This window comes from Odontesthes bonariensis, chromosome 10 (genome assembly GCF_027942865.1).
Source record: "Odontesthes bonariensis isolate fOdoBon6 chromosome 10, fOdoBon6.hap1, whole genome shotgun sequence".
Lineage (NCBI taxonomy): Eukaryota > Metazoa > Chordata > Actinopteri > Atheriniformes > Atherinopsidae > Odontesthes > Odontesthes bonariensis.
In genome coordinates, this window is record NC_134515.1 from 11,165,395 (window position 1) to 11,178,434 (window position 13,040).

The 13,040-nt window shown below is 41.2% G+C and overlaps 1 protein-coding gene across 1 annotated transcript in view; it reads left to right on the top strand.

The window, feature by feature from the left end:
- The first annotated feature begins 6,017 nt into the window (after positions 1-6,017).
- mtor (mechanistic target of rapamycin kinase) overlaps positions 6,018-13,040 on the top strand; it is a 79,131-nt gene continuing 72,108 nt past the window's right edge. Inside the window, exons 1-13 of the mRNA XM_075476243.1 lie at positions 6,018-6,180; positions 6,618-6,754; positions 7,039-7,147; positions 7,260-7,492; positions 9,230-9,430; positions 9,546-9,680; positions 9,771-10,046; positions 10,546-10,654; positions 10,847-11,030; positions 11,280-11,408; positions 11,539-11,783; positions 11,931-12,140; positions 12,276-12,481. Of these exons, the coding sequence (XP_075332358.1) occupies positions 6,626-6,754; positions 7,039-7,147; positions 7,260-7,492; positions 9,230-9,430; positions 9,546-9,680; positions 9,771-10,046; positions 10,546-10,654; positions 10,847-11,030; positions 11,280-11,408; positions 11,539-11,783; positions 11,931-12,140; positions 12,276-12,481 (2,166 nt within the window). The 5' untranslated portion in view covers positions 6,018-6,180; positions 6,618-6,625. The remainder of the gene's footprint in view (positions 6,181-6,617; positions 6,755-7,038; positions 7,148-7,259; positions 7,493-9,229; positions 9,431-9,545; positions 9,681-9,770; positions 10,047-10,545; positions 10,655-10,846; positions 11,031-11,279; positions 11,409-11,538; positions 11,784-11,930; positions 12,141-12,275; positions 12,482-13,040) is intronic.

The following is a 13,040-nucleotide window of genomic DNA, read 5'->3' on the forward strand; positions in this document are numbered from 1 at the left end:
CTAACCCAGCCATTTGGATGCAGTCAGCTCAAACAGGTGCCGGTCCCAAGCCCGGATTAATGGGGAGGGTTGGCGTCAAAAAATAGCCTTCTTTTCTCGTCACTCGATGGATGAGATGGACATGCTTTAATGAGCGCGCGCGTGCGCGTGTGGGTGTACGTATGTGCACGCGCACATACGTACGAGGGGGCCCGGTCGGGATGTTTTGCCCCTGGGCCCTGTCTGCAATTGTTCCACCACTGACTGTACTGCCCTCCTAATGGTGTGCATAACCAAAATTAGACAGCCAGCCAAACTCCCTGAATATTTAACGCGAGAGTCAGGATGTAGCGTCTCCAGCTCCAGGTTTTAATGAAGACTCTTGTGTCAGACAAGGTGTAAAACTGAAATAATAACAGAAATATGCTCAAATGAAAACCTCAGCTGCTTCCATCAACCACTTGTAACCAATGCGGGCTTGGCACATAAATATGATTTGTTATGGCGTTGACATGTTTGGAGAAAATCTCAATTGTTGGGTCTCCCCTTTAATAACCCTTGAGACGTCTTTGGATCAAAATTTACCCACCCCCCCACTGCATGTAAAAGCAGAAAAAACTCCCTCACTGATCTTATTTGATTACTTTTAAATGCTAAAGCTGTGATTTTAAAAAGCCTTTGAAGCGTTAGAGAAACAATTCTTATATGGACATGTGTCTACCTTCAAATCTATTTGCTACTCTCCTTCACTCACCCCTCATCTAGGCTGCATTTGAAAGCACTCAGTACTCCTAATATAGTGGGTTATAAAGGAGCACGCTATTTTTTTTCTAAATAGTATCCAAATGAGTTTTACATACCCTGTATGCTATAGTGCACTCAAAGGATACAAAATAAAAAACATATACAATACAAAGAATAGTGTTGAATAGATTAATCACAAGGCAATGCACTCCAGAATAAAGAAAAAAAGCTGGTCATCAAGCAAACCTCCATCAGCTCTAAAACCTGTCATACAAAAGAATTCAGTTTTGGCATAAGAATAATGTGATAAAGTTAACGACTGATGCTAGCAGAGCAGACAATCCCAATGCAAACACCTCAAAATAACTGGTGTTTTATTTACTGTTACAGAGCTGGAGTGTTTAATTATGCAACAGCAATCTAACCTTTCAAAGCGCTGAAAAGAATTATTCGAGCAGCTTTCTACATAAAGGGATATAAAATCCCACAAGCGTGTTCTGGGCCTCTTCCAATTTGTAAAACTAGACATTTAAAAAGAGGCACACAGTCTTTTTGGTGAGAATGCAACCCAAATAAAAAGAGAGGTCCTGGCGAAGCATCAGGTTCAACCCCCAAACAATTCCTATTATGAGACTGCAACACTTTTTCATCCCAAAAACAACTCGACAGTAAAATGAGAACACATGAACAAGTCAAAATATTTTCCTGTTTTGAATAGTTCTCTATCTGTGATCATTATTTCACTAATTGTCGTGGCGGTGCACTATAGTTATAGGGGAAGGAGCTGGAGAAATGAACAAAATGACTTAAAATAGGATTAATTAAAGCAGATCTTTGAGCCTTCCTATGCTGACCGGTCTTCCCACACCTTGGCCAAACCCCTCCTCATGTTAACGTTTCCACGGTCCTATGCTACTTCCTTCTTTTCTTCAGCCCCTCATCCTGTTCTCTACCTCCTCCTTGACGGCTGTATCACCCGCTGTGCGAAGCTTCAGAGGTGTGACAGATGTTTTAATGTAGCTGTGGTTCCTTATCACCACTCAGCTGAAAGCTCCATTTGCCTTGGTCTGCTTTGATAGATGGGAGGCCGAGGCTGAGTGGAGAGGAGACGCTATGCTAACGAATGGGAGCCCAGCCACTCGAGAGGCTGAGGAGGTGTAAAAAGGAGGGGTACACGACGAAGCCCACGCACACTGCTGCAAATAGATGTGGTCATTTTCTGGCATTTTATGACATGACAGCGACAGTCATCCACAATATAAATCTTTGCAGTTTTATAATATAAGCTCAATAACTACTGTGGTTGTACTTTGTTCCATACACAGGTGCAGCTTAGGTTTTGATTCATCAGCACATCAGTGTACTATGTCTCAGAATGTGTTATCTGTGATGACATCCGCTTTCTCCTTCTTGCAAGCGTACACAAAACCATCCAGAACCAGCAGTGATGAATGAAAAGGGGGTTGGCAGTCTATCATTTTAAAAGGATCATTTAGGTGGGGTTGTGTGAAGCCCTTTTTGTATAAAAACTTGGTGTTTTACCTGCGGTACACCAGTCAGAGTCAGAGTGCAGAAGGTTTCCTGATGGGGGAGCCCACACTAAAAGCAGCTCAGAATGGAGTCCACAGAGGAGCGAATCTCAAACTGGGAACAAAATGGGAAAGACCTATTTTGTTGATTCTTACACTTGTTCACTTTGTCACCTCAGGTGATCAACCACAGAAGATCACGAAGGGGAAGTTCGTTTTTTTTTTTTAAACCTGGACCTTATTTCTGGCATAAAATACGTTCATCTACTCACCGATAACAGTTTGGTGAAAGTCGGCGTCCTTCAGAAGGTATTTGGATCACTGGAGATCGGCGTATAGCCACATGATGGGAGAGAACAGGACAGAGACAATACAGCCTCTGAATAAGGCATTATCTGTCTTTATTTCACCAATACTTTAAGATGAATGTATGAATGAACATGTAATATTGCACTGTTAGCTCAGAGTTGCCGTGTTGTTGTTATCGGGGGCTTTCTACACACGCGTCTACTAGGATGATGTCATTGACGCATGCCGCCGCATTATCTTTACACTGAATTTGCTACTGCTGCTGGTAACATGGCTCATTATTGTCTATTTCTAAATTACAGTGTTGCATAAAACTAGCAGCAGCAATCTCTGTGTGAAGTTAGCCGACCGTCACGGAGCACAGAGTGAATGAGCCGTGCTGCTGCGGCGCGCGGCGATGACGTCATCCCACTAGACGTGTGTAGAAAGCCTCCGATTTATATATTTTTATATTTATACATACGTAAAAACAAAGTATAGAAAAATTGTTTCTACAAGACAATTAATGATCAAATATAACTCAATAATTGCTTTATCTTTAGGGGGAAAGTTGGTGTTGTGGGAGGGATTACTTTCTGTTGGCTTTTCACTTGTTAAGGACCTTAACTGGATGGTTGTATTTTAGCAAGAAAAATATAAAGTACAGAACATTACTTCGATGCACCAAATTTACAAAATGCAGATTACAAATTCAAACATTACGTGGCTGTAAACGACAAGCAGAAATGTGGCCCTCTGCTCTTCTTTCTCTGGGATCGTACATGGATCGTGTTGATCTGAGGAGTCAAGACTATCTCACCAGGCTAGCTTATTATCTCCTCCAGTGCTCCCTTATCTGAATGGATGCGTGTCAGCCTCCTTTATCCATCTTTCTCAGTCTGTCTCCAAGCCTGGCACGCAGTGTGTGTGATGTGTGCGGACGACTGGATGACTGCCGAGGGATTCCTGTTTGATTAGTTGTGTAATTTCCTGTGGTGTTTCTAACGAACTTTTGCTAAACGGAAGCCTTAAAAGTGTGAGAAAGAGACAGAAAGACTCTGGAAAATCTGTGTGACCAGGGTGGGTGCTAATATATTCCCTTTGACTGGGCCGAGGCCAGTTTGGGTTCAACCGAACGCATACTTACAGAAGTAAGTCCATTTCTAACCCGCTTTAACTTTGAAAGCTTCATTTTAGCACGACCTCAGTCAGACTAACATGATTAACAAACAAAATTCAAACATTATATAAACCCAATTAGTGATACAGAATCAGTTTGGTAGACATGAGGAGTGTGTCTTCTGTCACTTTTGTAAAGATTTTTTACAGAATCAATGTTGTAATCAGGAGAATTTTGGGCTTAGAGAGGTATACCCCCAGTTCATGCATTAAGGCCTCTTTACTCATGATGGTTTGTGTTACTTTGCGAAGCCTTTGAAAACAACTGTATGCAGAGGTGGGTAGTAACGAGTTACATTTAATTGAGTATGTTTTTGAAAAAATTGTACTTTTAGGAGTAGTTTTAAATCTCTATACTTTTTACTTTTACTTGAGTAGATTTGTGCAGCAGAAACTGTCCTCTTACTCCGCTACATTAGGCTACAATGAGCTTGTTACTTTTCTTATTACCTCTTTGGTATTCTACGCCTCATTATTTTTATCCCCCCGCGTACGCCTCATTTTAACATTTTATTCTGACAGAGAGAGATACTTCCGCCAAAGGCTCTACCACCTGACTGTGTTTCACCAATCAAACGTAGCCGTGCAGTCTGGTCACGTGACCATACTCAATCTCAGTGGCGGGACGGGTTAGCTTTACAGTTTACAGTCGTAGCAAACAAACAAAGAAACAGATGAAAAATGTCAGAATCAACGGTGGGAAATGAAGACGCAGACGAGGCCTCATACTGAAAGCATGTTTACCTTACAAAGAGTGCAAAACAGCAGCTGCATTATGTGTCTTGTGTCAACCAAAGCAAACGGACATTTCAGCATTCAAAAACTCAACATGTAGCGGTAAGTTTCCTTAAAGGGGAACTCCGGGGCATTTGAAGCGCAATCCCATTGCTAGAGGTTGTCAAATACTGATAGTAGGACACAGAGAGGTGCAAATCGGCGCTCCCTGTGCGGTGATTGCGCTGTTTGCGCAGCCTGTCATGCGAGGCTAATACGTGGTGGCCAAGGGGCAAGTGCTAAACCTTCCACGTAAAACAACAACTTGCACACTGCAGAAACGTCACACCACTTTATAAACCATCCGACAATAAAGTCACAAGCCTTACCATCAAAACCATATGCATGGTTCACACATTACTTGCATGGGGACGTTACAAAACAACTTTACAAACAGCATGTCACTTACCGGTTATCGGTATGCGCGCGCATGTGAAAGCCCAAAAGACTCAATGGACGATAATCCCATATACAAAACAATTATCTTCTCTAGAAAAACTTCGTTCAAGTATTTAAAACATTACAACAATACATGCCCAGTAATATTGTTGTAATGTTTTAAATCCTTGAACTTGAATAATTGTTTTGTAAACTGTCTGCGGCGCTCTGCTCTCCTTTTTTCCTTCATGAAACAAAGAAGTATAGCCTGCGCTTGATCCTGACTCTCTCTGTGTGCTCTTCCAGCCTCGATATTAGACGCCTGATGTGATCGTCCATGATTAATATCACCATCATGCAGACCATGAACACGGTGGCCTCCCCGCTCTCCATATTAGCATCTTTGTGCTGTTTTTTCTTCTCTAGGGTTTTGTTTTGTTTTATTTTGTTGTTGAATGTGGCGGTATCAGGGCCACCGTACTTGCTGAATATAACATCACATTTAAAACAAATGTGAAACAATGTTTTAGCGTCTAAAAACTGTAAATTTTAGACCAAGTTTTGAATACAAAGGCTTGAAAATAAAGACAAAAAATATACATTTTTCTCAAAATGAGATGAGAAAATGCAAGAATTTCCATACCTTTAAAGTTTTATTATTCACACCTACACTTGCAATGTGTATGCATACATATATGCATGGTGTAGATTCTCCTGAATGGACAGTGTATTTGTATTTTACAGTCATAGTGTAACGTGATTACATTAGAAGCAACAGCAGTGGCATAGCCAGAAAAAAAATACTAGGTGTTCCCAAGAAAATACTGGTGTTCCTTTTTTTTTTTTTTTAATTTATTAACTCCAAAATAATGCATTCTCACAGCTGTTTCGCAGGAACAGCAATTTTTTTAGTTTTATTTACATTTTGCAAAGCGTCCAAACTTATTTATCTATTCATTTCAGAGTTGCATTTTCAATTATGTGTGAAATGTAGCATATAGCAACGACAAAGCTAAATCGGTATAAGAACATTTTTCACATACAACGTTAACTGTCTTCACATACTGTCTGACACATAGAAAAATACGGAGCCAATGCTCCAAGAGCGTCAGAGCTGCGTTCAGCGCTGCGCCGGTTGCGCAGCTGAGCGCTTTTTGAGCTTTCCTGTGTATGTCCTGCTGGACTCGATCCAACTCAGACATACCTCAGCTAGCCACCCTTACGTTGTGCTAGCAAGGTTATCGTAAAATGAGAGATATTCTGCGTAAGCAGAATAGCATTTAAGTGTTGGATATATTAATATAAACACGTAAGTGACCCAACGTTCCTACTTTGTTAACTGAAGGCAACGTGAGATAGCTAAAGGTTAGCATGAGCTAGTGTTAGCTCAACAGAACAAGCACGATACATGAGACAAATTCGTCTTTACCTAACTCACAGTACCTGGACATGTCAGTCGTGTAATAGCAATATAAGAAACCGTAGCGGTATCGCTTAGAGTAGATTCTTTGTTTGCTATGTGTAAAAAACCAGCAATGTTAGCAAATTGCTTCACTCGCTTATCTGACACGTTAGCAAGCTAGCTAACTGTAAACAACACTGACCTGATGTGTGTTATCATTGACCAAACTACGCAAAAACACATTTTGTTTATATACATAGTCGTTTATTCCGTTACAGGTATACTTTCTGATGACCCAGGATGTACTAATTGAAAGATCACACAGTTAAATTGTTTCTTTACAGGTTAGACCATGGTGAATATATCAGGCACAGCCACTGTGCTTCAACAGTTTGTAAGTGGGCTGAAGAGTCGAAATGAAGACACCAGAGCAAAATCTGCCAAAGATCTGCAGCATTATGTGACTACAGAACTCAGAGAGGTACCAGCACACGTAAAGTTGCTCCTAAACCTATCGTGAAGATAACATTGAATATACTAAATGTACACTTTGGCTCTCAAGAGCTGTAGTGAGATGCTGGTGACATTTTTTCAGAGCTTGACATGACTCCACACATTAGTTTGTTTGTAAATGCTATAGAACATGAGTAGTAATGCAATGTGACTGCTTACAGTAGACTCCTATGTTTTCATATTATACACAAGTTGCTGTCAGCAACGATACTATTCTTTATGTTTACTTTCTGATGCTGTTTTTTGCAACAGTTAAGCCAAGATGAAGCCACCACATTCTATGATGAGCTAAATCACCACATATTTGAGCTGGTATCCAGCTCTGATGTGAATGAGAAGAAAGGAGGCATTCTTGCAATAGGTAAGCTTTAAACGCAAGTCTCTGCCATAGAAGTTTATAACATGAAACACTGCTTAGCCGCGTGCACATTGTTTGTGTGGAATATTATTCTGCTGGGATGATTTTGTTCCAGTGAGTCTGATTGGAGTCGAAGGTGGCAATGCCACAAGGATCAGCCGGTTTGCCAACTACCTCCGCAACCTGCTGCCTTCCAGCGATCCTGTGGTGATGGAGATGGCCTCAAAAGCCATGGGCCACCTTTCTATGGCTGGAGACACCTTTACTGCTGAGTATGTGGAGTTTGAGGTCAAGAGGGCTCTGGAGTGGCTGGGAGCAGACAGAAATGAAGGCAGACGCCACGCAGCAGTAAGTCGCTAGCACACAACAGGTGGTGTTTGTTGTTCAAATACCATCACTTTGTGGTGGTTACAAGGGCAGATAACAGTCTATTCTGGTATAGCCCCATTGCATCATTGCTTCTTATTTATATCTTAAAGGAGAACTGCGGTATTTTCAACATTAAGCCTCTTTTCTGAGTCGTCTGCAATGTTTTAGAACCCCCCTCACCGCTTTTTTGATGTTAACTGCTGTCTCCGGTATTTGCCTAATTTTGATTCTTCTCAACCTGCTTCAGAACGGCAAGTCATGCGCATGTCTAGAAAGGTCCGTAAAAGCACAATAAACGTCCGTTTTCAAAATAATCAACTCACCGGAGTGGTTACTGGTGTTGAAAATACCGCTTATCCTTTAACTTAGAAAACAAATCCTATTTGTTATTGGATCATCTCACTTTGGACAGAAATATAAATCATCAGCTGTGTTTACATGGAACACTTTTAGTCAGATTAACGGTCTAATTAGAATAATAAAAATGCCCCTAGTATTGATCTGATCATTCTCATCTTTAATCAGATCAAGAGGGATGGTTTAAACCTTTTGATAGTCAACAACCTTTTTTTTACCATGTATACACTTGTTCTTACTGTTTCTCTTTAAATTGATTAAATGTCATTTTGTTTTTTACATGCTAAAACCACGTGGGGGTAAGGGGGCAAGAGTTTCTCCGGGGTTGAAACTTGGCAGCAACAAAACTAAACTGGTTTGTGACAGAAACATTTGGTTAAAGACCTCAGAAGAATTCCAAAAGACATTGGAAGAATTCAGGATTGTTGAAGATCTTGATGAAATATTTTTACAGTGCTCCATCCTTGAAATGTAAATTGAGTAAGCACAGCTCTGAGTTTCATCCACAGGCTCCTGGATGGGGCACAGAGCGAACTGAGCTGTAAAGGTCTACTTTCAGTCTCTGTTTGATAAGGGACTGCAGAAGTTGGCCTTTTTCCCCCTATTTTGTTATATCTGCTGCAGATTAGCAGCCAGGCCCATTTACCATTGCAAAAGAGTTTAATTCAGATTAAATGCTTTGCAGCTAACACTCAACTTTTTGATTTCTTTATTTAGTGTTCAGGTAAACATTTGGGAAGTCACAATGATTTCAATTAGATTGAGGGAATACTTGTCCGTGTTAACATTGCTATTTCTGTTGAACAAACACCTAAATCCCATATGATTACTGTCTTTACTTCACATAGTGTGTTTTGGGGTAAATGCATTGTTATTACTTGTTACACCCTCACTTATCCCATACACTGCAGCTTTTTAAGGGGCTTTTTTTCCCGATGTTTCTTCAATACAAAGTTTTGTCAGCTGGACTTTTAACAAACCACAGGTTTATGTGGGAATATTGGAAATGTGTTCTAAATGATTTGCATCGTGACACATCCCAGCTTATTTAATGAGGGAAATTAGTTGCATCTAAGTCATTTCGAATCTTTTTCATTAAAAAATATTTAGAATATATAATTTAGGTGAACAAAGATGATTTTTAAAGGGTTCAATCAATACCAGGAGAAAAAGTTTCACAAGAGTCTCACAAAGACGGCTATTGCAGTTCAAACTCATTTTTTTTTCCAGTTGTACATTTTAAAGCCCCGAAATAACTCCTGATCTGTTGATTGAACATTTTATTTATATAAACTTTAAAAAAGTAAAACTAAAGGGGATGGCATAAAAGTTATTTTTTTGTGTGTGTATTTCTTCCAGGTCTTAGTGTTGAGGGAGCTGGCTGTGAGTGCACCCACCTTCTTCTTTCAGCAAGTGCAGCCCTTCTTTGATAACATCTTTTATGCAGTATGGGACCCAAAGCAGGCTATCCGAGAAGGTGCGGTGTCCGCACTGCGGGCCTGTCTCATCCTCACCACACAGAGGGAGACCAAAGAAATGCAGAAACCACAGTGGTACAAAGTAAGGTGTTCGACTGTGTATTCATGAGTCCCGTATGTTATTCAGGAATATCCGGGCAGAATTTATGGTTACCTTTGGTTTTAGGTAACGGGAATGTTTGTGTTTTGTGAAACAGCAAACCTTTGAGGAGGCTGAAAAAGGCTTCGATGAGACTTTAGCCAAAGAGAAAGGGATGAATCGTGATGACAGGGTCCACGGTGCTCTTCTGATCCTGAATGAGCTGGTTCGCATCAGCAGCATGGAGGGAGAAGTAAGTTCTCACTTAAGTAAGATTTCACTGTGGATACATCCTCGTGCCAAGAAGCTTAATATTCAGCACACGGTCTTAATTTTTCTCCAGCGTATGCGTGAGGAGATGGAGGAGATCACACAGCAGCAGCTGGTCCATGACAAGTACTGCAAGGAGCTGATGGGATTTGGAGCCAAGCCCCGCCATATTACACCCTTCACTAGCTTCCAGTCGGTGCAGCCACAGCAGTCAAACGCCCTTCTGGGCTTGTTGGGCTACAGCACGCCTCAGGGTTTCCTCAGCTTCGGGGCCACACCAGTACCCGCCAAGAGCTCCCTGGTGGAGAGTCGATACTGCCGTGAGCTGATGGAGGAGAGATTCGACCAGGTAGATGTTACAGCATTGGTGTTACTTTCCCAGGAATGAAAGACAACATAAAGTTACAGAAATGATCTGAAATGTTTGAGTTTTGTCTTTTTGGGATAAGAAAATGTAATTTTTTCCATGAACATTGACTGAGTGTCAGTATTTGCAATGCTTTTGTCATCTGTGGGTTAGTGTCTTCACTAATTTAATTCCCTAACTAAACTTATTTCTGTGATCTTCTGAATGAATAACCAAAGAAGCTGCAGTGTAGATGTGTGGGACAACTGAGTTTCTAGCATATATTCCAGATGAAAGCTGAGTGGGCAGAAATTTTGTATTTTGTATAATAGACTGACTTTGGGTATTGTTTTAAATGACGGTAAAGAAGTTTTCCTTGGATTTTATATCAGTGATGATGCTACCTTGCTCCTGCAACCATGCAAGGTGTCGACAACACAAGGCCAGAGCTGATTTATTCACCAGACACAGATTTTTTTTAACACGTGCTTTGTGCAACCAGGTGTGTCGGTGGGTGTTGAAATACAGGACCAGTAAAAACCCTCTGATCCAGATGACCACCCTCAACCTGCTCCCGCGCTTAGCTGCCTTCCAGCCACATACCTTTACAGGTAAGACTACGAGATATTTAACTGAAAGCTGTTCATCACTGTAACCACGGTCCTGTTTTGTGGTTGTGATTTTAGAAAATATTAATCTACATTGTTGTGATAAAGTCTTTGGTTGATGTAACATGCTACAGTCTGTAGACTCCTTTAAGCGAGTTAAATAATGTGCTCTGTGGTTGTCTGTTCACGGTGCAGACCAGTACCTGTCAGACACGATGGGATACCTGCTGGGCTGTCTGAAGAAGGAAAAGGAACGGACGGCAGCTTTCCAAGCTTTGGGGCTGCTGGTTGTAGCTGTCAGGACAGAAATCCAGCCGTACCTCTCAAAGATCCTTGAGATCATCAAGGCTGCCCTGCCACCCAAGGACTTTGCACACAAGTCAGTAACTGAAAACGGTTTATTGTTTATGTTTTGTAAATGGTATGTGATTGTCTTCAGATGTTAGTGTGCATTATTATCAGTAAGAACTTGGCTGTTCTGAGAGTGCTTTGATAATGCTGTGTGGGGTGAGATGCTCCTTAATCTCTAAGGCGTTAGGTGAGGTTGAGTTAAAAAAAAAAAGTTATTTTGGGATGCTGTCTTTTACTTGACAATACACTAAACATAGAGACACTTTTTTGTCTTTAGGAGGCAGAAGACAATGCAGGTGGATGCCACAGTGTTCACTTGCATCAGCATGCTTTCTAGAGCCATGGGTCCCAGCATCCAACCAGACATCAAGGAGCTGCTGGAGCCAATGCTGACAGTGGGCCTCAGGTAAGACAGACAGGGTATTTTTTATTATTTTTGCATTTCCCTAAACAATCATTTTCTTCTTTTTTTTTTTTTTTTTAAACCAACTCACAGATTTTGATGTGGTTATTGTTTGTTTATTTTCTCTGTCTAGTCCTGCGCTTACGGCAGTTCTGTATGATCTGAGCCGCCAAATCCCCCAGTTGAAAAAAGACATCCAGGATGGTTTGCTGAAGATGCTCTCCCTGGTATTAATGCACAAGCCACTGCGACACCCCGGCATGCCCAAAGGCCTGGCTCACCAGCTGGCTTCACCAAGCCTTACAAACATTCCAGAGGCCAGTGATGTCGGCAGTATCACCCTGGCCCTGCGCACGCTTGGTAGCTTTGAATTTGAAGGTAATAGCCTTTAAATGAATGTTAAACTACATTTATAATCTTTGTTGTCATCTCCTTGGACAGCTATAGGAATGATACTGTAAAAGTGGTCTTAATTCCATTTCTTCCAATTGATTCAGTATTCTAACTTAACCTTTATTTCCCCAGGACACTCTTTGACCCAGTTTGTGCGTCACTGTGCTGATCACTTCCTGAACAGTGAACATAAGGAAATCCGTATGGAAGCGGCCCGGACCTGTTCACGCCTGCTTACCCCCTCCATCCACCTGATCAGTGGCCATGTTGTCAGCCAGACTGCTGTGCAGGTTGTTGCAGACGTGCTCAGCAAGCTGCTAGTTGTTGGCATCACTGATCCAGGTAAAAGAGTCGTGGAAAAGGGTTGGACCTGGTTTCTCATCTGTAATGTGCAATGAATGTACTTTAGTCTATCACCATGAAGTCAAAATATCTGATTATTTATTTATTTTTTTTGTTATCCTCACTCCCCTGTAGATCCAGATATTCGATACTGTGTACTGGCTTCTCTTGATGAACGTTTTGATGCACACCTAGCCCAGGCCGAGAACCTACAGGCGTTGTTTGTTGCTCTGAATGATGAGGTGTTTGAGATCAGAGAGCTGGCCATCTGCACAATTGGACGCCTCAGCAGCATGAATCCAGCCTTTGTCATGCCCTTCCTTCGCAAGATGCTAATTCAGGTAGGAGAGGCAGAACAGATGGCTTGCTATTAATGATTTAGTGTGTTAAACGTCCTGTAATGAGTTTTCATCCCATTAGGGGGGAGTTAGCCGTTTAATTGTTCTGCTGCTGCTCAAAACATTACAAGGACCTTTCAATCTACACATCGACTTACCCAGAAAGGTCAAAGCTCGTTGTTTAACAGCTGCGGTGATTAAAGGGAAAAAATATTACTTTAGTTGATTTGCCTAAATGTTTTGTGCTGGTCTTGGATTTTATGAGTGAGACTGAAATATTCCATTAACATAAGTTTCAGACCCTCTGTCACGACAAACGGCTGAATGATTCTGCAAAAGAGAATGTGGGGAGACTTTCAAGAGAAAGTTGTCCCAAGCTTGGAGGAAAATTCCAAAGAAAACTCAAGACTGTCAGTAGTGCCAGATGCACATAAATAAATACTTTGTGTTCAGAAAGAATTCACAAACCCTCAGTTTGTAATCAGTTTTTAGTAATTCTAACATGAGTTATATATAACATAATATATTTGGTAACTATTACAAATCAAAAGCTAAATTCCTC